This window comes from Daphnia magna, linkage group LG4 (genome assembly GCF_020631705.1).
Source record: "Daphnia magna isolate NIES linkage group LG4, ASM2063170v1.1, whole genome shotgun sequence".
NCBI lineage: Eukaryota > Metazoa > Arthropoda > Branchiopoda > Diplostraca > Daphniidae > Daphnia > Daphnia magna.
The window spans coordinates 1,183,145-1,209,521 of NC_059185.1; the positions used below are offsets into that span (position 1 = coordinate 1,183,145).

At 43.1% G+C, this 26,377-nt stretch overlaps 1 protein-coding gene across 5 annotated transcripts; it reads right to left on the reverse strand.

Annotated features, from left to right (window-relative positions):
* Window positions 1-149: 149 nt before the first annotated feature.
* Window positions 150-26,334, reverse strand: LOC116921359 (neural-cadherin). Of its 5 annotated transcripts, none has more exons than XM_045171627.1 (34): window positions 26,068-26,334; window positions 24,037-25,588; window positions 16,226-16,417; window positions 15,857-16,103; window positions 15,570-15,786; window positions 14,627-15,496; window positions 14,403-14,549; window positions 14,141-14,329; window positions 12,412-12,602; window positions 11,342-11,531; window positions 11,086-11,268; window positions 10,819-11,008; window positions 9,873-10,016; window positions 9,688-9,803; window positions 8,812-8,976; window positions 8,305-8,442; window positions 7,808-8,228; window positions 7,570-7,742; window positions 7,326-7,475; window positions 6,838-7,248; window positions 6,601-6,769; window positions 6,331-6,539; window positions 5,913-6,245; window positions 5,647-5,853; window positions 5,305-5,576; window positions 5,023-5,228; window positions 4,534-4,946; window positions 4,083-4,469; window positions 3,710-4,010; window positions 3,450-3,639; window positions 2,999-3,234; window positions 1,872-2,090; window positions 1,623-1,796; window positions 150-1,545 (listed from the first exon to the last, which is right to left on the reverse strand). In XM_045171627.1, the coding sequence occupies exons 2-34, from the start codon at window positions 25,331-25,333 to the stop codon at window positions 1,424-1,426; spliced, it is 9,069 nt and encodes a 3,022-aa protein (XP_045027562.1). In that variant the 5' UTR covers window positions 25,334-25,588; window positions 26,068-26,334; the 3' UTR covers window positions 150-1,423. The 5 variants fall into 5 exon arrangements, with proteins under 5 accessions (XP_045027562.1, XP_032783522.2, XP_045027563.1 ...); XM_032927631.2 differs by having other exon boundaries at window positions 150-1,548; XM_045171628.1 differs by lacking the exons at window positions 2,999-3,234; window positions 8,812-8,976; window positions 26,068-26,334 and adding exons at window positions 2,372-2,613; window positions 9,354-9,518; window positions 16,985-16,993 and having other exon boundaries at window positions 150-1,548; window positions 24,037-24,277.
* Between the last annotated feature and the right edge of the window lie 43 nt (window positions 26,335-26,377).

The window sequence follows — 26,377 nt, forward strand, 5'->3', positions numbered from 1 at the left end:
AATATGGAAACAACAAAAAAAACATGTCAGGAGAGAGAGATGTTGTGTGCCGGGAGATGGCGAACATCCATCAAATCGCCAAAATGAGTATTATCATCGTCTCGAGGTACTGACCAACCACACACAATTTTATAACACGCTTGCAATAATGATTGAAAAGACTGGTCGAATTTTATTGGATTTTCGCCTGGGTCGATAAATATAAATAAAAGCTATTGATTGAAAACTGCCCACAGTATGGAGAAAGAAGAAATGGTCAGCAAAGGGATTTTCTTTTTGATGAGTTATTTCGTCTTGTGTAGCATTTGGCAGTGAATCTCTGCGCGCAAAATGTTTTTTCCTCTTCCCTTTTTTGGCTCGCACATAGTCGGCACTCTGTACCATAACGACTGAGATCATGCAATAAAGAACAAGAATGAATGCACAGCAGCGTCATCCCCCCCCACCCTACAAAACATTGATACACAACGAGCCGAATTTCGCCTTCCAAATAAAAATCGAAAAACAACCCAATCAATTAGAAGAAGGATCTATAAGAAAAATGTCTCAACTACGTCGCATAATTATTGAATTTTTTTGTCTTTTCATTTCGCTGGATTTAGGAACGGTATTATTAGAGAATCTAAGAGGACGAGAGGAAAATAGGGTCCGAGCGAGAATGGGAATAGCACTCTTTGATTTCCTTCTTTGTTTTTTGTTTTGAATCCCCTAAAAAACCCAATAGAGAAACGAGTGGCAACTGGAGAATGGGAAGCCTACGAGTATTGTCCAAAAAAAGTTTTGCGATAAACTAACAAAAATACAGCGACACCTTTTCATAAGCATACGTCGTCTCGCTCAAAATTGGCAACATTCGAAATAGAAAATCTATCAAAGGTGAGGGCGGAAAAATTCAAAAAAACAAAACAAAAAAAAAAAACGTGAAATTGTGTGTGAGTGAAACATCATCAAAACCAAACCTACAGCACGAAATGTGTTAAAATCATAAATCTTTTGGGAAAAACAAAAGACGATCACGCAGGATTCGCGCTTTTTTTGTTTCTCTAAAATATTTACTAATAATTTTTCATTTTTTTTTTTTTAGTTGTTTGTTTTGAAAATCTAGAAAAATTGAGCAGCCAAGCCGCTTAAACGTGACGGGTTGCCGAAAAATGAAATCATTTCCGTTCGTCGTCCGTTTTCTCCATTTTCCTTCCTTTGGAATGTTTTTCACACATTTGACCAGATTGTTGACAATATTGAGGACACCATTTTGGGCCGACCTCATAGTGGGGTGGTGGTTTTCTTTGAGGGAGGAGGGAACAAAACAAGAAGATAGGAATGGAATCAGCTTGAGCGCAGTGCTGAAGAAGGAGGGGGTGAGAGGGCACAGCTTTTCTTTTTCTCTTTTACCAATCCGACTCTTTTGTTTTCGTCTTTTCCTCTAGTGAATGTCTTCTTCCTCTTCATCCTCTTCCTCTTCGCTGTCGCCATCGCCGTACATGTCAGCCAACTTCTGGAACCGCGTGCCCCAGCCGTTCAAGTGGTCAAAATCCTGTTCGTCGTCTTCTGCAATCAAATTCGTTGTTAATTCTTTTCCAACTTTGAATAAATGAAGAAAATAAAATTAAAAAAAAACGAACCAGACGCTAGGGATGATAAAGATCCAGCTGTACTGCCACCACCTTCGTAGGCGTAGTTACGCAAATCATCGTAAGGCGGAGCATTTAAATCCGTATCGGCTCTTCTTTTATGGTCGTCGATGAAGACACCAACGTTCGGCTCGCCACTCATCATCATTGGGGCAGGAGAGTGATCTACCAATTAAAAAGTTGTTGAACATTAGCCTTTCATTGAATTTTAAAAAATTTATATGTAATGTGAATTTATACATGGAATTTTGCCTCCTTTCATTGTATCGTAACCGAGTCCCAATCCGTGGCCTCCAATTGGAATTTGAAGGGGCGTGATATCGTAGGCTGTCATGTCATCTTCACCACCGCCTTCGTCTTCGTAGTTGATGATGTTTTCGCGGACGTCGTCATCAGGACCGGCATAGCGAACTGTCGATTCCCTTCGACGGCTGTACACCACGTAAATCAGCACCATAACTGTTTTTCGCATCAAAATATGAGAAATTTAATTCAAAGTCCGAGATAAAAAAAAGAAGAGAAAGAGCAAAAGAAAAAGTTGGACACGTGCAAAGAAATTCAGATTGTGTGTACTGACCTCGTCCGGTCGACACTAGTCAAGGCCTTACCTTTATTGTTAACTTGAAAGAGTATTGAAAGAGAATCAAAGAGGAAAGACAGGTAGACAGTGATCAAAGGTGAAGACGACTAGAGGATGAAAATGGTTTTAAGTGCTGAGTGAGGGTGACGAGACAACATACGGAGGAGGGTGGCGAGACAAGCGATGATAGCAATGATGAAATCGGTGGAGGTGGTGATGGTGGCGCTAGTGATGACTTCCAGGTCGCAATGCTTGCCCATATAGCCCAGCGGACAGATGCACTCGTAGCCGCGCTCGTCTTGATAATTAACGCAAGTCGAGCCGTAACGGCGACAAGGCCGCCATGCGCATTCATCCACGTCGCGGCAACTACTTCCGTATTTAGTCTGACCCGCTGGACAACTAAAGAAAAAAAGAGGTGCCACACACACACACACAAACACACACAAATCATAAATAAAAGGGAAAAAATCGACAAAACTAACAACGCGTTCTGCAGGTTGTTTTTTGTTCTTAATTTCGCCGGATCGAGTGCGAAAGGAAAAATAAATAGACGAAAAAAAAAAAAAAATGTGTTTCTAGCCACAATCGAGTGCGTGGGTAAAAGGAAACTAGCAAAAACAATCAATACCACACACACACAAACACGGAAAAGAAAACTTACCTTGATGACGTTAGTCAACCCCAATTGCCGTTCCGAAAACAACAACAAGAAAACAGAACATACAACGGATTTTTTATTTTTTTTTTCTAAGAAAATTGGGGGTGATTTCCCTGGAAAACTCACTGAGAATGACCAGGAGGCAGACCAGAATAGCGGCCAAAGCACCCATGCTCAATCTGACGATTTGGCCTTGCTGGTGGAACTCGCAGTTCTCGCCCAAATAGCCATCCGGGCAGTCGCACAGGTAGAACGGCTCACGGTTGATACACATTCCACCGTTGAGACACGGGTTGGTAAGACATTCATCACGGTCGATGCAGCCCTTGCCGTCCAGTGTCATCACCTTGGACTCACCACAACTTTTTTTCGTTTTTCGACCAAAGGTTTTTTGTTTGTTTTATTTTAGATTATTAATTATACTAGTTTTTGCATATCCTAACTTTTAAATCGTTCCCCCTCCCTGTAACTACTATCAGTGTGGCTCAAAGAGTTGGTGACCATAGCATCGGTCAAGTTAGAATGAAGAAGTTCCGGATTTGCTCAATTCTAATTGAATAAATTCTCGTAATTGTACCTGCATTCATAGTCCATCCACAAGTCATTGCACTCGAATGGAAGTGGGCAGATGACGTTGGAACATGGGTTGTTGGACGGGCAATTGCGGCGAACACCGTGCGAAGTAGTTGCCTGTCCCCATTGAGTTCCATTCAATGCCGGAGGCAATGGAAGAGGTTTCGATTCCAATCGGATATCATCCAAACATCCTGTGAATATTTACATCCAGCCAATTAAGCTACCCATTATGATGTAATAACGTCTAATAAATGTGCAAACCTTTCTGATAGTCGCCGTAGACTTCGTAAGAGCGGACGCCCGTGTATTCTGCCTTGCCACCAGCGTAGACACCCTCTTGCTTATCGACTTGCATGTACTGGTGACCCTCGAAGATGAACGTTTCATTGTAACGACGGCCTTCACCACCGTCCAATTCCAACATGGCGGCCGAACCGTAACGACTAACTTTAACCGTGTGCCATTGGCCATCGTTGACGGTGATGGACGTCAACCACAAATCCTTTTCTTCCGTTCTCAAGCTGTTCAAATTGAAACGGAATCGCAACCGGCCGTCCTTGATCTATAATTGAATAACCGATATCGAAGGTTAGTCAACAAATGAAAACGCTACGACGCAAATGTGTCGACGTACTTCCAAAATGCCGTATTCGCGAGCGTGCTGATCGGACACGCGGAAGAGTTCTCCATGTTCTTCTCGCGTCCTGAAGCGCAGCTGGATGGCTGTGATGAAACTAACGGGCTCGAAGGATAGAGCATATTTTACATAGCTCTGTGGATTGAACGTAGCCGGAATGGTTTCCTGGTTGCATCCAGGTCCAGTCCAACCTGGACGACATTCGCAACGCGGCTCTGATAACGAGCCGACGCAACTGCCATGTTCGCCGCAGCCGGAAGAGACTGGTCGGCCAAAAGACGTAACACCCGGGCCTGAAATCTCATTGCCAGAGCATAATTCGTCTAGCGGAGCGCATCCGGGTGTACTTCCTTGCCACATTCCAGGCTCCGCGAGGTCATAGATCTGCGCCAAACAGTTGGATGTTTAAGTCAAAGTATTTCAAGTAGCATGGAATGGGGAAATTTACCTTGCTGTTGTGAACAAAGTTGCGGATGCAACCGCTGAAGCCCTTGCCATGAGGCAGATGATCCCAGCGGAATTGGGATGGATCGAGGGACGCATGAGATACACCGCCTATTTGTAATGGCGAGCTGACATCCAGGTATTCGTTGAATGGTGGGATGACACCTTTGACTTCGCAAGCGGATGTATTAAACACCGAGGCGGTTCCGTCTTCCGGCTCATAGATCGTTGCGTAACGACAAAGATCCAACACCATGCGGACGTTCTCAGTGTCCCAAAAGATGTCGAGACGATGCCAGTCACCGTCATCCAACCGATGTGTCGTCTTGTTCAGTTTGATCTTGAGTTCCAGCGTTCCAGAACCAAAGTCGATCAATAACCTCGGATTACCAGATTCCAACTCCAATGCAATAAAATCTGTTTGCAAATTTGAAAAAAAGAAAAAATTTTACTTTAACGGAAGACAAGGAAAACTCGGACCAAATGTTCTAACCTGAAATGAGAGTCTCTTCCGTTTCCGGTGGCACCATTGGTCCGTTGTAGAGCAACGTTCCATCCGGTTTCTTGGCGAGGAACTCGATGCTAAGGTGAGAACTTTCACACATTTCCAACGCCGGATACCAGGCCCATCCAGTGCCACGGAAAGTGCGTGTCGTTTGTTGACAGCGAGGCCCGTCATAACCACTGGGACATTGACATCTACAGATAATGAAACAATTAGAAAAATGCAGATTTTGAAAAATTCCATAAAAAGACAGTGAAGAAAACAACGCACGTGACGCCGTAACGGCCTTCGATGCAACGGCCGCCATTGTGGCAAGGATTATTGCGACAGCTTTCGTCCCGAGTAAAATTACGGGCACCACACGTGCATTCTGGTTGGATATCGATCCGAACGCCCACTAGGGCCGTTTTATTGGCATTGATCAGGTACGGCAACGTACTGACTTCCATAATATTGGTACAGGATCCTTCACAAGCTTTGTTTTCGACTAGACATTCGTTGATGCCCACCATTGTGATATTGATACCAACTTCAGCTTCGATCTAATAACAAAAACATCCAATTCAAATGGAAGATGAAAAAATGAAATGGTATTGCCCTTGGGAAACTGACCTCTTCTCTGTACTGGAGCACAATGCCATTGAGTTTGATTGGTTTATAAAAAGGAGAGCCGTGAGCAGAGAAACGAATGTCAGTAATAGGAGGACGTTGTTGACGTAACTGGACGCTAAAAATATCAACATTTTCCCGATCAACTGCCAAAAGCTGAGCCAATTTATCTCGCAGCTTATCGATTTTGCTCTTAACGATGTCTTGCGTCTGTAGGAAAGATTGGTTAGAACTCAAGGGAAAAAGAATAATTAGGTCCCACAACATACCTTATAATCCCAAATGCGGATAAAATCTTCGTCTGAAATGCCAGCTATGCGGATGGAACCTGAACTGGTCACAGCTTCGTGGGTAATCTCTCGAACGGTGATGGTCACATTGGCTGGCACATCGACTTGAGTATGTTTGCGATCGTAGACGCGGAAACGAAGATGGTATTTGCCGTCACGCGTTCCATGGCGCATTGTCAACATGCCAGTGTCCTGATGGAGAGAGAAATTCGGATGCTCTTTCGTGTCCCAATAAAATTTCTTGTCCGGCAAATCCCAATCGTCCAGATCGTAGACGTACACTCGTCCCACTTCTGTATCCGGTGCCTGACCCTGTTTGCGAAATGAAAATGATCAATTTTAAGCAATTCATTCAAAACATATTGTAGAAATAACCCCCTCCCCAAAAATAACTGACCATGTAGTTGTAGACGAAGATGTCTTTGGCACCCGCTTGCATTTTGTTGTCGTTGACATCACCGATGATGACTGTCAAAGTGGATGTGCCAGACATGGCCGGATTGCCTGAATCCTTGATAACGATAGGCACGTGGAATTCTTTCTGCTGTTCTCGGTCAAACGAACGCAACGACGAAACGATGGCCATTCCATCTCCATTGGCTCCCTCTGCGAGAAATAAAACCGTCAAATCAATTAAAATTCTAAACTAATCTTGAATGAAACTTACTGGGATCGTGTTCGATCTTGAACGAAGCTCGGATTTCATCGTCGGCGTTGGGATCCAAACGGAAATAAAACGGGGGTCCGTTTCCTTTCGAACGATCGTCATCATCAGTGGCCAAGATCTCGATAACTTTTCTTGGTGGCATATGTTCCGGAAGAACTGGCCGGTAATCCTTCAATTGGATAATAAAAAAAAAAATTAATTCAAGTCCAATGAATTAAATAGGAATATAAATATTACCTTGAGGAATCGTGGCGCGTTATCGTTGATGTCTTGCACAATGACGGTCAACGTGGCCGTGGCCGTTTTCGGTGGGACTCCGTCATCGATGGCCAAAATCTTGACCTGATGACGTGGAGTGTCTTCACGGTCCAAGTGTCGCTGGATGGTGACGGTGCCATTTTGATTGATGGCAAACTGACGTCGACGATCGGAAGCGCGATCAATAGCGAACGACACTTTGCTTTTACCCCCTTGATCCGGATCAGTGGCTCGGAACGTCTCTAAGCTTTTGCCAACTTCAGCGTTTTCATAGACGGAAGTCTCGATATTGGCTTTCTCGAAAAGCGGCTTATTATCGTTGATGTCACGCAATTTGACGTTCACCCAACAGTAAGCGACGTGATACTTGTCGTTGTCATTATCTTCGCCCTGTTCAACAGACATAAAATAAGCAATTCAAGTTTCCAATGATTTGGCGATTATAAACAGAAACAAGAAAAGAAGACCTTGTCGTTGACTTGGATCATGAAACGGAATCCGTTCCTTTGAAGTTTATCTTCATAGTCAAGCGGCTGGACAACTTTGAGCGAGCCAGTTCCGTCATTATTGCGCACCATAGTGAACTTGTCAGCTCCGAATCCACTGCTCTCAATGACCTAAGGATGACACGCAACGATAAAAGACTCTCGCGTTAGACTAATCCCCCAACCAGGCAGCGAAAGAGGAGCCAATTTTGTAACTACCAAGTACCTTGTAATGAAATTTGTTGGTTTCATCTTCATCGTGAACAGTGACGGTCAAGATGGGAGCGTCCGGTAATGCGATGCCGTCCGTTTCGTCCACTTCGGTGTACCATTCTGATTTGGTGAATTGCGGCGGCATGTCGTTGATATCCTTGACCCTAATAGACGCCGTTCCAGTTCCTACGACCAAATAACCAGATAAAACGTCAAGTACGTCCAGGGAAGGTGTTCAGGTGCCACGTTACCTTTGAGACCTCCACCGTCCATGGCGACCACTTGAATCGAGTAGTCGGGTGTCTTTTCACGATCGAGTCCAGGGACTGCTGTTTTAATGACTCCAGTTTCCGACTCGATCTCGAAGATGGGCATGCCCGTGTTTTCGTCAATGACGTTCTTCTCAATCGAGTAAGTCAATTTGGCGTTGGAACCTTCGTTGGGGTCGTCATAATCGACGGCCGTCATCGTCATGACAACCATGCCGGCCGTACCGTTTTCCGTTACATTGCCCAGGTAGACGCCGTGCGGGAAGAGCGGAGCATTGTCGTTGATATCCTTTAAATTGACCTGGACATCGGCATAACCTACAAGACCTTCGCCTTTCTCGTCCTGGGCGAATACAGTGAAACGCCATTGAGGCCGCCCGTTGGGTTGATCACGATCCAGCGGCTAATTTTATTTTTTTAAATTAAACAAAAATTACGTCAGCAAAGAATTCATTTCAAATCAAAATAAATTTACGTACTTTAAGAACGTAAATTTCGCCAGTTGTCCGGTTGATATCGAATTTGCTATTGGCTGGATTGTCCGGATCGATACCCTGACCCGTTAGGAAATAGACAATATTCTGTTCGCGATCCTTGTCACCGTCGGTAGCCGTCACCTGTATCGGTTCGTGTGCGTATTTTGTTATGAATTAGTCGAACAAAATAATGTAAGGGGTTTTTGTGGACGGGAGGAAAAGGGGAGGAAATAAATTTTTGTTGTTGTAAGGTTTCATGCTGGTCATGCCAAACAAGTTCATGCCGTTGGGTGCAACCAATCGCTACAAGCTAATAAAAACAATTGCATTAATCTAAAAAAAAAAACAAAAGAAAAAATGGACTTCTAAATTACGTAACTGGAATGTCTACTTTAAAAATTCATTTTTAAAATCAAGAAAATCCCCCGATTTTTGTGATTTTCCCGAAAAAAAAAAAATAAGTTGATAAAACCCAATGATAGATGGCGCGAAATGAGGGGTGGATGCTACCTGTAGAAGTTTAAAAGGGAGAGGATCTGCAAGCTCCTCCAAGGCGTGGGCGGTGTACATTGTCTGATTGAAGATGGGCGGCAAGTCATTGGAGTCCTTGATGAGGATTACCACTCGAGTAACACTTTCGTTTAGACTGTCAGACGCCACCAAAGTCAGATCGTACTGATTTTTTTTTTTTTTTTTTGGGGTTTTGCCAACCGAAAAGGAAGGAGGTAAAAAACAAACAGAAAAGAGAAGCAAGGGGAAAAAACGAGCACGATGCAAAAGAAAAAGAAAATAAGTATTTTTAGAATTCAAAAAAATCGACAAAAATAATCAACATTTAAAATTCAAAAAAATACAATTAAAATGAAGCCATGCGTCTATAAAAGAGCGCCAAAAATTAAGAAAAAAAAAAAAAATCAACGAGTGAAGAATTAAAATAAAACCCAGAGAGAGAAAGAGCGACGTGGAGGTTCGATGCAAGTTATGTTTGTTTTTGGCGAGGGGTAATAAATGTGGTATGTGTTTTTGTTTGTTTTTTGCTCTAAATTCGAGACCTGTAAAATGCGTTTAGGCAAGTTGCGATCGTCCTCTTCGGTGATTTGAGCCTCGTAGGTGGGCCGGTCGAAGACGGGCGGATTATCGTTGACGTCTTTGACGTGGATCACTACCGTCGTGTAGTTCTCGTTGAGATTGTCAGACGCTACTAAACGTAGCTCGTACTAATTGCCCCCACATTCCGTAGTTAATACATTTGTTTTCCATCCCCACATTGAATTTAATCACTTCGTTTGATTCTCTCTTTCTCTCTCACTTATGTTAGATTTTATTTATTTGTTTTTTGTTTTTTTAAATGATGGATTCTAATGAGGAATTAAACGAGAGACTTACTCTTTTACGGGTCTCGTAATCCAGCGGTCCGGCAACGTAAATAGCGCCCGTCATGTTCTTGACGGCGAAAGCTCCTCCCAAATTACCACGGGTGATTTCGTAACGGATTTTCGAGGCTATTGAAAATCATTTCAAACTTCGGTTTCTAAAAGAATGCTGCGAAACAAATGTTTTAATTCACTTACATTCGTCGAGATCTTTGGCAGTGACGGTGAGCACAGTGTGCTGGATGTCCTCGTTCTCGTCCACTTCAGCCTCGTAGTGAGTCTTGTCGAAATAGGGCGGATTATCGTTCTTGTCGGCAATGCCAATACGGATGAATTTGGTCACTAATTAAAAGAATACAATTTTCAATTAATCGAGAATTCTTTACATTTTCCAATTCCCCGAAAAAACAAATCCCTCCCCCCCTCTCGCTATTCAATGAAAAGGGCCGTAATGAACCTCTTTTGCCTGCGATGTGAATGGGCGTCATTAACACACGTCTTTCAAATTGAATGGAAAAGTGGCAGGCATTGGAAATCCGGCATTTTTTCTTGTTAGCCATTGCTGTTGATTGGAAACGGGGAAGCTACAAATTATGAGCCAAACCCTTAACAAACAAAAAATAAGATGATTTGAAAAAATTAGTTTGTGGCCTCGAGCTGTAAGGAAAGAGCGTTTCCGAATAGCGAAATAAAGCCGGGCACGATTTGTTTTTCGTGCGTTCACCTTGATAGGCTCGTCACAGACAGACAGTATCAAATGAACGTGAGAAACCGGAACGATCAAAAGGTGTCGGACACAGTTCCGATTCGATGGATGTACAACCTACCACTAAACCGGATTTTCACGCAGACTACTGCCTTTATATACACTGCACATGAATTAAGCAATTGGAAAATTAGCGCGCATTTCGCAATTCAAAACGATTTAAACCAACCCACCCCCCCACCTTTGCCGCTTCGAAACTAATTACAATCCTAACGTAAGCTTAAATCTTTGCAACTGATTGGATTTCATGTGAGTGAAATGAATTAAGACAAAAGGGGGCGGTTTGATGACCCATGCCCTCCACCCTGGAACCATTTTGAAACATCAAAGGGAGTTATTTGTTTTAGGGCCGAATCAACTCGCTAGAGCGGAACTAACCTGTGTTGGGTAAACCGTTGCTGTTGGGTCTAGCCGAAGGGGCTCCGTCTCTGGCTTCCACCTCGAGGGCGTAGGCAGCCTGTTTCTCACGATCGAACACAACTTTGGTGAAGATCTCGCCCGTCTGCTCGTTGATTTCGAAGTAATCTTTGCCTTCGTTACGAGGGGAATCGACGATGCCGTAATAAACCTGAATAATATGCAATTAAACATTAAAGACGGTCGTTTCAGCATGTTTAAAAATTCATTTTGATAACGAAGCCAAACCTGATTGTTGGGGAACGTTCCATCCTTGTCGATGGCGTTGACTCTCGTCACGCCCGTTCCAATCGGCTCGCCTTCCAGCACCGTCTCTTGTTCACGTTCGGTAAACAGCGGGATATCGTCGTTGACGTCTTCCAGGACGATGTACACTGTGGCCTCACTGGCCAGCTGCTGGACTCCGTTGTTCTACGTCAACGTGAAACGAATTACGTCAAGTCATTGCCAATAACATTTGAAGGCCACAATCGACTTCAATTACCTCGACACGAATAGTTAAATTGTATTCTTTGATGTTCTCGTAATCCAGCGGATGATTGACTTTGATATCAGCCCAAGTGTGGCCGTTATCGGCTCGCTGTTGCAAGTAGAACGTGTCGTACTTGTTAGTCTGAGCTGTCGACCCTCGAATCAGTCGGTAAAAGACGGTCGGATTGCCTTCAATTCCCGAACTGCGGGAATTCATTTTTTTTTTTGCGAAGAAAAATGTCAAAGAATTAGATCAATCAACGTCAATTCAACAAAGACATTCAAAACAGCCACCGATAGCAGCTATGGACAACTACTTTGAGACATTGAGAAACATGACACACTATCAGGAGTTTTGTTCTGGGAGGACATTGGGTGACAAGACACACTTGTCTTTTTTGTTTTTAAATTGTTGATCACGAACGATCAACATGGCGTGCGTTTGTTTTTCTATCAACTACCAGTTGGTGACTCTTTATCCAATTTGCACATTAATTGTTTTCCACGGTGGGTGAAAGACGCGGACAACGTTACTCAATGAAAAACACGTGGTTTTTGGTGTTAAAGCTATTAAACTAAACTAAAGTCAAAAACCCAAAAACCGAAAACGTTTTGTTTTGCGTGCATCGGACGGGACAGACACGTAAAGTATTAGCCAATCACCTGACAGGTAGAGGAAAATAATAAGGACGGTTACAGTTAGTACATACATAGAAAACCTACGAGTTTACAAATCCAGACGATCGGTAGCAAAATGTGGTGCGTGAGTTGCGTGAATTTGGCTTTCGTCGGGATTGTAAATCACGTACAGACGCGGACACAGGAGAAGACGCGCACAGAACGAAGAGGACGCGGACAACGGACTAAAACACAATCATTAATTTGCTTTGTTTTTGTTCTTCAGCTACAAGGACGGACGATGAGTTCCAATTAAACTTGTCATTTTTTAATTTTAACAAAGAAAATGGCGCGTGCTGATGAGATGCTGTTGTGTGCCAATTGCCAAGCAAATGTTTTTTGTTTTGACACAGGTAGAGGAGGCGGACAGACACAGAGAGAGAGAGAGACGAGGAGAAAACAGACCTGGCTTTGACCGACACGACTTTATCGCCGACATTCTTGTTCTCTTTGACGAAAATCGGGCCGTAGACGACCTGGTCCCAGACGGGCGGATTGTTGGCCCGGTCGACAACGTCAATCTGGACTTCGACCGTGCGCGATAAAGGCGGGAAACCGCGATCCTGAGCCACTGCTTCCAATTTGTAAGTCTCGCGCTTCATTTTGATTTTGATTTGCCAATTTTTTTTGGGTTTCATCGTTTGGGAGAGAAGATGTGGACAACAGGAGGGCGTTTCAACCGAAGCCGATGGATTTCGCAGGAAGCGACAGAACGAGAGAGAGAGAGAGAGACAAGAGAGAGAAACCCCGAAATGATAATGAAAAAAAAATATAAAAAAAAAAATGTTAGTCTGTGAAAATGAAAGAAAAACTCCTGGAAAATGTTGTCGTTTGTCGTTAAATGTTTCGGGACGGACGAGTTTAGACGGACAGACGGACACCTTACCTTGGTTAATATGTTGAACATTGACCCCCTCTCAAAGTTTGTCTATTGGGATGCGATTAGTTTCTTGTTCGGGACGGACAGACTTAACAAACTAAATCAAAACAGCTAAACGCGCACGATCTTCCAAAATGATTGAGGGATTCACAAAATTCAGAGATCGTCATTAGAGAGCGGAGGAGGGGAACAACAACAAAAACAACAAAAAAACAACAACAACACACGGCGTGAAACTGACCTGGCTTTAACCGAAGTGACGACCGTGCCCACAGTCACGTTCTCCTTGACGAAAATGGGGCCGTAGTTGGTCAGGTCCCACAATGGCGGCTTGTTGTTGCGATCGACCACGTCCAGTTCGACGTCGACTTCGGCCCACAACGGCGGATCGCCCCGATCGGCCGCCACCACTCGCAACCGGAATTTGTCCCGCTAATTGCGTCATGCATTTTTGTTTTGATATTTTTGTTTTGAAAATGTGGATATAGAGGGGGACAAGAGATCTCCTTCTTTTACGGGATTAAGCTCTAATCTAAAGATCTAAGATGAAGAACGTTCCACAAGTTTTCTTTTTGTAACTCAATTCCACTTGAAATTTCGGGAATGTTTCCAATAGATGGAGAAACAATAGAAAACGAAACGTTCCCGCCCTTAGTCATCAGTTGGTGTAGACACACACACACACACGCAAGGTGATGATAGGTTTGATGGGAAATGCTAACGAGATAACAACGGGTGGGTGTGTATGTGTGTGTGTGTACAGATTCCTTCCAAATCCATCCATCACGTCAAGAACATGAGAATATCCATCACCACCTGGGCATAGAAGTATATAATGTCGATGCAAATCGAAACATTTATACCTGCCCCCCCCCCCCTTTTTTTACCTCAGAACTGAAGGAAAATACACACACACACACAATCATCCCTAATGTCATCTAAACAACACAAGCAAAAAACAAAAAGCAAGGGAATAGATTGAGGGGAACGTCTATAACCACAACGGGCATAGAATAAATATGACTATGAGTATAGTTTTGCATATACTTACGCCGAGCAATAACTCCTTTTTTGGGGGGGTTATTTGGTGGTTCCGAGAGAGTCAATCGTTAACATATATATGCATATAATAATGTATAAATAGTATACACATAAAAATCACATGCATTTTCACGTTTCTCTTGTTGCATTTTTTGTTTGTTTTTTTTTTTTGCTTTTTCTTAAATCGCATTTAGGGAAAAAGAAAAGACTTACGTCAAGCGGTTTGATGAGGACGATCCAGCCGGATTCGGGTAGGATAGTAAAGTATTCCAGATCCTGTGAATTGTAGGCCGTCAGGTTGTAGACGATGGCGCCGTTATTGTCGGCGTCTTCGTCCGAGGCTGAAACGCGTAAAATGTTGGTCCCGATGTTCGTGTCTTGTTTGACATTTTCCACGTATTTCTACAAAAGAGAAGAAGAAGAAGATTGAAATCGTGAAACACACGTTATGTGTTTGTTGATTATCTTTTGTTACCTGTCGATCGAACAGGGGCGGGTTATCGTTGACGTCAGTTATCTCAACGGTGAAGGAGCAAACGCCCTCCAAAGATGGGTCGCCCTGATCGGTGGCCTTGACCGTCACCGAAACGAATTTACCATCGTCTCCTTCACGATCAAACACCTGCAAACGTTAAACATCACATCAATCTCTTTTTGTTTTACAATCAAAAATAAACCAAAAGAAAAAGGAAAAATGACCTTGTTTGTAAAAATCTCGCCCGTTTCTTCGTCGACGGTGAATTTCGTGCCTTTCTGGTTGGGTTGCTGGACGATGGAATACTTGACTTGGCCGTTGACGCCCTTATCGGCATCGGTAGCCTGGACACGGACAACTGGACTGCCGTTGGGAGCTCCTTCTTCGATTTTCGGGCTATACGAACTGCATTCCGAGAAGACGGGCTTGTTGTCGTTGACGTCCGTGATGAAGACAACGACGACAGCCGTCGACGTGTGCGTCAATCCGGTCCCGCCACAACAGGCGCCATCGTCAATGGCCGTCACGTTCAATTCGTACTTGTCGCGATCCAAACTGATCCCCCCGCTGTGCAGACGGATGACGCCCGTCAGTTCCTCGATGACAAATTGGCCCGATCGGGTGCCACCGCCAACGAATCCGAAACGGACGTTGTCTCCATCCTTGTCGGAAGCGACGACAGTCGTCACCAACGTGTTGGGTCCGGCGTTTTCATCCACGTTGGGCGTGTAAACGCCCTGCGAGAATTTCGGCTCTTCGTCGTTCTTGTTCTTGGTGTAAATGCGCACCGTTGCCGTGCCGGATTTAGGCGACTCGCCTTTATCCTTGGCCGTGACGGTGAATTCGTAGTAGGCGTTATTGTTATCAGCGTCCAGCTGTTTGCCGTTGCTGATGACGCCGTTGGAATCGATGGCGAAATGATCGTCAGAGACCGAGTATTCCATTTCTGCATTGGATCCGGAATCAGAATCGGTCGCTTTCACTTTGAGGATGGACGTGCCGATGGGAATGTCTTCGTCGATGTTGTGCGCCTGGTAGTCGGGCAATTCAAACTTGGGTACGTTATCGTTGACATCCGTTACGCGAATCGTTAGCTGATCAAAAGAGCCGGAAGTTCAAGGATTAGCCAATACAATTTAAAAGGGGCTAACGAGAAGGACGTAGTACCTCGACCGATGTGGAGAATCCACCTGAATCTTCGGTGGCCGTCACTTGCAGCTGATAGACGTGCGGTTGACGTAAATCTTCAAAATCCAAATCTTTGGCCAATCGAACGTTGCCGGTGGTGGGCCCGATGTTGAACGTTCCGGCGCCTTGTCCAGTCGCTTTCAAAGTGTAGCGGATTTCGCGCTCCGCAAACGATTTAGCCCTCACCGAAATGATGCTGCAAATAAATTTTAATTCAATTTTTTTTTTTAATTCCAATTGATTTTTTCAAAAATAGTTTCACTTACTCGGAATCTTTTTTCTGATTCTCGGGGATTTCAGCTTCGTAGCTGGGCATGTAAAATTGTGGTGGTCGTTTGCCTCCGACAATAGAAAGCCGCTCTTCCGGCGTGGATTGATAGCGTCGCTCGTCTAATCGGCCATTTTGATCTTCGGCTTTGACGTAGAGGACGTACTCCATGTCGAGCTGGAAAGGTTCACCGCCTCGGGTGCGCACAACGCCCGAACGTTCGTCCACCTCAAACCGACCGCCGGCTATAATTTTTTAAAATAGAAATTAAATTAATATTCACATACGAAAATGACGTCGTCACACACCAAAGGAAAAAAAAAAAAAATGCTTATTTAATGATTTATTAAATGATTTTTTTTTTTACTTCTATCGCGGACGAGAAAATAGTGGATGTTGTGGTCCGTGTCGGGGTCACGAGCCTGCAGCGTGAAGACGGGCGTGTTTTGAGGTGCATTAAGCTGGACGACGGCTTGCATGGGCAACGGCCGGTTAATGAAGTAAGGCGGCTCATCATTGACATCCTTCACCTGCACAATCACGCGCTGATTGTCCGTGTCTAAAACGGAATTAAAGACCAAAAAAAAAAAAAATGGATCATTAAAAAGCTATTCATAATAATCAGCATGCCGAGATTGTGGATAGTCCGGAACCAATCGTGCACGTCTGTTGATCAAAAGGTTATAGTTATAACCACTAGATGTCCAATCACGGAAAAATGGGTAAGAATGCAATCATTTTCTTTAACGAATAAAAAAATAAATAAATAAAGGGTCAAAGAACTGTTCCGGCAAAATGGCACCAGTGTTTCCTCCGGATCCAATCAATAAAAAGAAATAAATAAATAAAAAAAAAAAATACAAAACAAATAAAAAAAGAAGTCATTCCGAAGGAGGAGGGGAAGTGTAGGAATCAAACGGTTCTCCCGTTTATCCCGGATGTCTATATTTCTTTCTTTCTTTTTCATTTATTTTTGTTTTGTTTTATTTGAAAAAACCAAAACCAAAAACGAAAAAAACTGTGGATGTTCTGTATGATGCCGGATAATGACACTGGTGTTTATAATCCGCGCGGAAACAATGAGTCATGAATATGAATCTAAGGAAATAGTTAAATGTCTACTTACATCGACCGGCTAAAAGTGTTAGTAGCGTTGAATTAGCAGAAGTGATGGCAGTAGTAGAAGTAATGAAAATGAAACAAAACAAACAAGAAGAAAGAGATTAATTTTGTTAGAAAAATAAAGTGCTGATGATTCAGACATAACAAAAAAAAAAAGAAAAGAAAAAGGGATTGGTTCGATATTGATTAGATGACACACAGAGTGATGATTCACCCGAAAAACAAGATGAAGAACAAGCAAGGAGAAGGGGGGGGGGGATAGGGGAAAGAAAAAGTTATTATTGACCAAACCACGTCAGACATTGGCGCGTGCGTGTACCCAACCCTAATGCCTATGCCCTTTCGGCTGGGGGAGGTTCATATATTGATCGGCAAGTGAGTCTCCGGCTCACGGGAAAATAGCTGCGAGGAGAGGCAGTCAGGGTGGAAGTGAATTGACGTTGAAGGAGACGGGCCAGTACGGACGGTTGTGGTGTCTCTCTATCGTATGTATATAAATCTCTATTCCTCTTACGGACGGATGGGCAATCGTGAAACTCTCCCTCCCTCTCTGTCAACTTGATTTGTGGATCGATACAACGGCACGAGGCAAAAGACAGAAAAATTGTCATCATTTCCCCCCGCTAGATGGCAGCACTGTACATTGGCTGTACGCCAAAGCAAATGAAAGGAAAGAAAAGTTGCGTTCTCCCAAAAGAGAAGACCGACATGCCGACAGGGATATTATATGGTATACTACACCGGTATACGTAAGAGTAGTGTGGCATATACAGTATCTCTCTGGGAAAAAAAACTAATAAATATTGAAGTTCGGAGACTTGAGGGGGAAACACAAAAAAACTTCGACCGTGGAAAAGAACCGTCTGGCGGTTAACGGGTGAATCGTTGGAAATTTATACACAGACATTCTTGTTGTGTGTAGTCAAGGCAGGAGGTGGAGGCAATGATTAGCATTTCCCGAGACTTGTGCCCGATGCGGATTATCTTTCACGATGGCATACATTTTCGAATTGTTTTGTTTCCCCATTTTTTTTTTTTTTTGTTCGGGAAAGAAAAGAAAAGAAAAAAATAAAATAATTTCTAATTCCAGTGCGCATCGGACCGCACGCGCGGATCGCTGGGCGGTCGTCCATTGCGGATAGGAATCCTAAACAACAACAAAAAAAAGAGAATTGCTGGACCTTTACACGTTTTGAAGAACAAACCCCACGAAACACAAAACGCAACCAAACTTTTTTGTTTCCCTCCTGTTCACCCAATCCCCCCCAAAGGATTTCTGTTGTTGTTTCTCTCAATTGGGACAAAACAAAAAAAACCCAAAAAGTTCTTACTATTCTCTCTCTTTCTTTTTTTTCAAATAAATATTATTATCATAGCCATGTATAGTTCTATACTACTACATTAAATAAATATATATATGTGTGTATGTCGAAAGGACGTAATCAAAACCCCATAACGGGGGCCATCCCCCTACGTTTCAAGTGTGGCACACACCGGACATGTGCGTTGCGGAACGTTAACTGAAAAAAGAAGGCCAAGAAAAGAAATAAGTATCGAGTTTCAGCACTCGATAAGAGAAGATGCTATACGAGTTTAGTGGTGGTAATGGTGGTGGTGGAATGAAATCCTTATAATACGAGCCTAGACCTTTGTCGTCAAAGGAAGAGCGTGGAGGGGGTCGTCTCTTTGACAGTCTCATTTTACACGCAGCGCATCTGCACATTGTCTGCACACAACATTTTTGGAAGACGATGGCCGTCTAAAAGAAAAATCCTATTTTTAGTGCTGAAAGTGCGCGATGACCCCCACACACCAGCCGTTATCGCATAATTTTTTTTTGGGGGGCGGCTGGCACCTGGATTTTCTCAACGTCTGCGTTTTTTTTTTTATTCATTCGAATCGATCTAACCTTCTTTTGGCCTATTTACACCCCGAGGAGGTTGCACATCGGTGTTGGTTGCCTTGGCAACACGCACGGGAGAGGATAAAAAAGAGAGGCTTCCTACGATGCCGAGTTACGGTATTGATCCGTAAGGTCTCTTCCTCTTTTCAGCCTTTTTTTTTTCCTCTTCATCTCTCTTCCGTTTTATTCCTATTTTCATCGCATTCCTTCATTGTTTCTCCGTTTCTCGCTTCTCCGTGATCACGTTAATGATGATGCGTGAGTCACCATTTTTTTTCTTCCCACCAGCCCGAAGGCGACATCGACAAGTGTCTGAATAAATATTTTTCAGGTGTTGTGAGACTCTCATTAGCCAAGAAAAAGGTATTTTCATTGAATGGCAAGCGAAGAATTTTCGTGAAAAAAAAAAGAGACACACACAGAGGTCGATGACCATGACGATTTCTAAAAAGACATTAAACGGTTCTTTTTCATTCTTCATCATCATCATCCTATACATATAAATATAAAACTGTTTAAAGAGAGAGAGAGAAAAAAGAAAAAGCTTTTTAGGATGGGACGGTCGGGAAAAGTTTGGATCAATAGTTCCGCGCTCAATAATGCCCTCGAAGAAGAAGAAGAAAAAAAACCTTCAAAGTTATACCATCATCATCGGCCATCTTTTACCTTCAAAGCTAATCGTCTTCTCTCTCTCGTTTTCCCACACTCTGCTGCGTGTACTAGGGCCCCCTTTTTTTTAATTTTTTTTTAAAGATTGTCGGGGCTCTTTGCACGAACAGCCCACATTTTTCTATGCCGAAGGGTTTCATTTTTTTTTTTTGGGCATGTAAACAATTTTTCTTTTCGACAGTTCAAAGTTCATATTTTTTTTTATTATCTCCTATTCGAGATTTCAGCTTAAAAGATTTTTCAAAGTGGAATTGACTATTGTACGCCCACTAGAATATCGTTTAACACCTGGCAGCGGTTCGGACGATTTAATGATGGATATCACACCACAAACAGCAATCCATTTTCTCTTTCTTTTTTTAAAGGGGGCCCCAGATTCCCGTGTGTTCAGCCAAAGATTACAATCATCTGCAGCTGTTCAGATTTTATTTTTTATTTTTTAATAATCACGCTCCATTTTAGGGACATTTAAAAAAAAAAAGGAAACGAAAAATCGAGGCTGATGGTAGTTAACAAAAAACGATTGATTTCAGCGAATAGATTTTCGTTAACATTCCGAATAGAATTATTATTTTTGGGTCCGAGAAGGGTCGAACGCTTGGCCATTGTTGTATTTTTATACGACGGTCGGAATCACGACCACATGAAACGAAACGCGCAGCGTGAAATTTTTTTTTTTTTTTCAAGAATGGCCAACTCACGACGTCCCTTCGTTCTCAACGGACAAAGATGATTTAAAAAATAAAAAGATTAACTTTTTTTTTTCCAGGCCGGAAATGTTCGCTTTAGCTCGAAAAGAAGAAGAACGAGCTACAAATGAGTTGGAATTGAAATGACGCGCGATTTTTCAAATTTTTATAGCTGACGTCTTTCACGAAAAAAATTCTCTCGACGATCGTCTGCTAGTTAAAAACGAATTTAATAAAATAGAAAGAGACGGCACATCCAACAATTTGGTGCGTCCCTCTTTTTTTTTTTCATTTAAAAAGAAAAAAAAGAAGGTGTGTTTCTTATTTTTCGTGTGCGTTTTCGGGATAAGAAATAAAAAGGCATTTTCTTGTCTCATTCTGTAGGACCGCCCGTCGCTATTTAAAAAAAGAAAAGAAAAGGTAACCAAAGTACGACGGACTCAAATGCTGGGAACTATGAAGAGGAGAGAGAGAAAAAATTTGAGTGAGGGGGGCGTCTCTTGACTATGTGTAGGAGATATACTACACTAGTCTACTCGGGTTGCGTGAGTGCACGCACTTTCAACCCGTTTCGCATCGTCAACACGAGAAAAAAAAAAAACCAAAAATCTTCCATTTAATTTTTGGTTTTTTTCAAAATGTTTAATAAACTTTTGATTATTAAAAAAGAAGAAAAAGTCCCAAGAAATGATTATTTTCATGGCCATTTCGAATGGCGCCAAACTTAAAAAAATATATATATAGCCCGTCTTTCAAAACGAACAAGACAACAAAAAAAAACAAATTAAAAGAAAACATAGAAAAAAAACAAACGTGATCGGATCAACATGTTCCACATGACTGATTAAGAAAAAACCCCCTCAAAAATACCCAAAATCATTTGATTTGTTTTGAAAAAAAAACAAAAAAACAATTTAAAAAAAAGAAAAGTTTAACGCCGAATCATTTGAATATATAAAAAAAAAGAGGGAATTCTTACACATTTATCCCTTGTGTTGTTTTCTATGTATATGTATGGATTCTCTCGTCTTCTTTTATGATAGTGAAGCGGCGGCCATGTTTCGCCGACTCCAAACATGATTACACGCCTTGCCCTATCTTTGGCTATTTAAAAAACACACACACACACACAAAAAGAAACAACAACAACGAAAAAGATAGAAAGAAAGAAACAACAAGACGTTAGATTTACGAGCTAAAACGACCCTATTTATTAACCGTTTCTTTTTTTTTCTTTTCGGTACATAAATGAACCGAAAGTTCCTTTGCGCCTACCCTGAACTATTTCCCTCTGAAAAAAAAAAAAATAAATAAATAAAAAAAAAAGGGAGAGAAAGAATTTTTCTAGACGCCACCTGGTGTAAAGCGCAGAAATAAGATATTCAAAGCGTTTCCCATCTGTCGAAAAAATTCCACTTATTGATTTCATTTCTTTCTTTCTTTGTAGGCGTGTGTGTGAAAGAGGCCGACCTTTGAAGATCACTTTTTCTTACAGGTGAAAGAACCCAAGGCGCATTTTTCCGACCTCTCGTGACAATAAGGTTAGAAAAGGTTGATTGAAAAAAATAAAAATAAAGAATCGAATACCGGAATTCGTCCAAAAATGAGGGGAAATGAATTCCACGTTGGCTAGTGCTTTTCTTTTTTGTGAATGAATACGTCTCACAAAAAATGTTCACAAAAAAAAGGGAGGGCCCAGGTAAACGACGACCTCGTATATACCTGGCCAAGGTGGAGGAGGAATCTTCTACGTGTTATAGATACATAGCCCCAAAACTTCTCTGCGCACGGTTTAGATATCAAAAGGTGAGATCCGACAAGGTTTCTTTCCCACACCAATGAGACACCAGCGGAAGAAAATGTAAGATGGCGTCGTCGTTTCTTTTCAAGAGAGGGGGGGTCGTATCATAGATTTATCGGTTGAAATAGGAGCTGGCCCAGTTGGAAAAAAAAAGAAGAAAATGAGACAGTGAGAAATCGATAGTGTCAAGATGATGGAGAATGAAAACGGGGCCATTCCGGCTGAGTGATTGCCATGTTGAAAACATCGAGCAAATCGCACTGAGTTCTACGTAGAAACAATTTTGTTTTTTAAATAATGCACCAGAAGCAAAACGAGTATTTCCCATGTTGGAATTCATCACACACACAAAAATCATAGAAGCGCTTGGCTGGATATGGAAATGGCTCTTGTTTTTTTTCTTTTTCATGTTGCTGTTGTCTGTCGATCCGGAAACGGCACTTCCAGGGCGTTTGCTCTCAATTCAATTTTTTTTGGGGGGGGGGGAGGGCGTCATCAAAATCCTTTATTTTCATTGAGCGTGTGGGGAACGAGAGATAGAAAAGGTGGTTCGAATAACACACGACGTCGGTTAGGTTATGATTTTTAATTATGATGGAATAGTAGATTTCACCGTGTGGCTATGTCATTTCCGTGGAAAATGCCCTTTCAACTTGTGCGACCACAATAGACATAACGAGAGAGTTTTTTTTTTATTTAGCAAAAAATATTTAATTCTTTTCTCGTCCCCTTTATTGTTTTGTTTTTAAAAAAATAATATGGTAGGAACCCCAGCTGTTTGGTGTAATCCCGCTCGCGACAAAGATCATCATCATAAAAAAGAAGTGAAATATCTTTCCGCTAGGGGGAAAAGAGATTTTGTTTTTCTTCTTTTTCGTTCACCCAACTACAAGACCAAAGGGCATAATTTTCAAGTTCTTTTTTTCTTTTTAAGAGTTCGTTTTTATTTTCGTATTTTAGCTACCGCACCCTGAGGATGTTTCTGCAGTAACGTGTCATCCTCGTGTAGCGACTCCCACGACACTAAATGCTCAAATGACCGGAAAACCACAACTTTTGGGCTTCTCTTAGCTTCTTGTCGCCATGTGACGAAGTCTTTCGTGTGTTTTTCTCAAATTCCTTTTCCCTTTTTAGAAAAAAAAATAAATAATATTATTACAGCCACAGGGAAATTGTCCTTTCTCTTTCCTTTTTTCCCGTAAAAAATTGGGATAACCCGGAACACTTCCGGCGTGTGTTCTTGTATACAATCGCACAGCCATAGAGACACAAACAATCCACATCTGGTGATGGCAGTCCGGCTGTCCGTCACTCTGCGAAAACAAATGATCCAGGGGCTACTACAACTACCCTATGTCTCTGTGTGTGTGTGTGTCAATCCGTAAACTGTTTTCTTTCATCCAGAAAACCTTAAAAAAAAAAAAAAGATCCCCATGGAGGACAGCAACGTCCATACGTTGTGTAGGCTGTTCTTACTACGATAGGCCTACGGTCCCTCACTAGTCTGTCTATATTTACAAAAGTATACAACACATGGAGGGACGAGTGTGAGCGGGGGGGAAGATGGGGGCGATGAGAATCCATTCACTCCGCATTTTCTCCCCTCCCTCATAAAAAGGAGAGAGAAGGGAGGGGGAGAGAGAGAATCCTCCAACGTTTGAAAAGAACCCCTTGTCTATTGTTACACACAAATAGGGGAAATGCCAGTTGCTGGGTTTGATTCTATTACACATAGCCAGACGAGGGGTCACGCTCGGATGGTCTCATCCGCTAGCGCGGATGCTGATGCTCAACACAAAAAAAAAAAGGAAAAAAGAAAGAAGGAATTGTTTCCCCTTCCTTTTGCGACCCTACACACACTGAGGCTGGAGTGCGAGTTCAAGAGAGATATATACGAGATATAGAAAGACGGATCGATTTCAACTTGAAAATTGAAGTGAAGAAAAGTCCAACTAAAAAGAGAGATAGAAACCACAAAAAAAATTGACCTTTACCTCCGCCCTCGCTGTTGGTGATGGTCACCCAAAAGTCGATGGTCTTCTCCGGGCCGAGCTCCTCGTAGTCCCACTTGCGTTTAACGCGCACGTTGCCGTTGGGTTCGACAGTCACCCACGGGTTGTCGTCACGAACTTTGAAACGTTCCTTTTCGCTCGGTTTGTCCAGAGCAAACATCAGTTTGCCTTCCGGCGCGCCATCCGCCTCCGAGAATTCGATCCGTTTTGTAGGACGAAGAGCTCGTGGCGCTCGACGTTTGACCACGTTGTGTTTTTCTTGGTCTTGGTCCACTTCATTGTCAGCTGTGCGGATGAAGATGCGCGCCGCTTGTTCGGTTTCCCAGCCGGGATCTCGACGATCTTTGGCCGCCACTTGCAAAACGTAAGTGCGGTTGCTCGACGGCAGTTGAGCGTCGATTAAAATGATTTCACCCGTCTGCGGGATCATGACGAACGAATTACTGGCCGACGTCAGTCGGAAGATGGCGTGATCGCCGTCGGCGTCAAAAGCCTTGACACGTCCCACGCGGTCGTATTTCATGGCCGTCTTTGGCACCTCGAAATGGTACTCGAGAGCTGAAAAAATGGGCCGGTTGTCGTTGACATCGTCGATGCTGATGATGACCCGGCAAGTAGCCGTTCCGGGCGGATGACTGCTCACAGCTCGCACAACTAGGTCGTAAACGGATTGAATCTCACGATCCAGCGGCCGACGGGTGACCAGTCGCGCACTCGTTTGATTCGTGCAGTTGGCATTTTCCATTTTTTCGATCCGGAAACTATCAGATCCGCCGCTCATGATGTCGAACTTCACCTGACTGCCATTCTCGGCCATAACGAATAGCCCGTCAACAACGACGGGCGTTCCGGCCGGAGCATTTTCCGTCACGTGGGCTCGATAGGTGGGTTTCGCGAAGCGGATGAGATGCTGCCGATCGACAACGTAGAGCTGGACGGCGTGGGTGGATTTACGAGATGGGCCGTCCTCGGCCAGGTAGAGCGTCAACGGTTGCGGATGGTGGATCAAGGCGTCCAGTTTAGCTGTCGTCATTAGCAATCCATTGTCGACTAGAGCGAAACGATCAGAGAAAGGCGACCTGAGGAGCTTGTATTCCGCTTCCGGCGAAGTCGATGCCCACCGATCGATACTGAATCCAGCCGGAACGTCGTGAGCCACAACCAGACTCCTCAAAGTCGGCTGCATATTATGATGAGAAACATTCTTCGATTCGGCTGTCAAAACAAACGACCGCAATAGAACGAAAAGCAAATTGGCTCCTAAAGTCCACGCCGCCATTTTCTCCCCCTTTTTTTTTGTTGTTTAATGTCCCACTCCTTAGAGAGAGAGAGTTTTGTTCAAACAGTAGAGAGAGAGAGAGTAGTAAGGTCTGTGTTCGAGTTATTGATCGAGGGTAGCACACACACACGCACACACTTTTTTCCTCTCCCTCGAGTAGTGGCCAGCATAGACGGGCAGCCAAACAGTGGAACAGTAAGTTTCTCGTCAAGAGCACTTCATGGTCGCTGTTAAAGTAGTTGTTGGGCGGGCCATCTAAGAAATAAAGAAAGAAAAAAAATAAAAGACGTTTATCGATTAGCATCTCAAAGGTATAGAACGTATAGACATAAGGGGAACATGGAATGCGACGGCGGCCGTCGAGGTTCAACGACTGCGCCAAAATAGAAACACAAAAAACGCAAGTAGAAGTGAAGAAAAAGAACAACAAACCCGCCAAAAAAGAAAAGAGAGAGAAAATAAGTTGGTAAATATAGTCAAAGAGAGAAACGTCAGCGTGAGACGGGAAAGAAGAGAAAAAGATGGTCGTGCTGCTGCTGCTCAGGTATTTATACAGCTCGAGCTTTTTCGTCTTGTGTGTGTGTGGCTCTCTACGAAATATAATCCATCATCAGACACAGCTGCTGCTGGGCTGCACCAATGGTGGGAAACCAAAAGTTGCAACTTTATGCAAGAACTTCCGCTCAACTACGTTTTATACCACGAAAGGACCAGGAACAGAATTGAATGATTACCCGATGGCTGAATGAGATTCACGAATTCTTCCTCAACTTGTTAAAACAAACACACACGCACAACTCTCGCGTACACGCAAACACACTCACGTACACTCAAACACCGATAATTTTGTCTAAAGTTTACGGTGGATGTGGGAGTTCGTAGAAAGAAACGTTAAAGTTTCTTTTAACCAGCAAGCTCCGGCAAGACTCTCACCACTCGGCTTCTGGTCTAGAACTGAAAATGTTCACCAACTGTCCGAGAGGCTTCTCTGCAGCAAACATAGCTTCATGCAACTACACTACCGAGTGTTTGCCCTCCCCCTCC

Coding starts and splice junctions, on each gene's coding strand:
- LOC116921359 (XM_032927631.2), bottom strand. CDS start 25,333: ATGGCGGCGTGGACTTTAGGAGCCAATTTGCTTTTCGTTCTATTGCGG. Junction 15,787..15,856: donor AATCAGAAAAAAGATTCCGA/GTAAGTGAAACT, acceptor ATTTATTTGCAG/CATCATTTCGGTGAGGGCTA. Junction 14,550..14,626: donor GCGAGATTTTTACAAACAAG/GTCATTTTTCCT, acceptor TAACGTTTGCAG/GTGTTTGATCGTGAAGGAGA.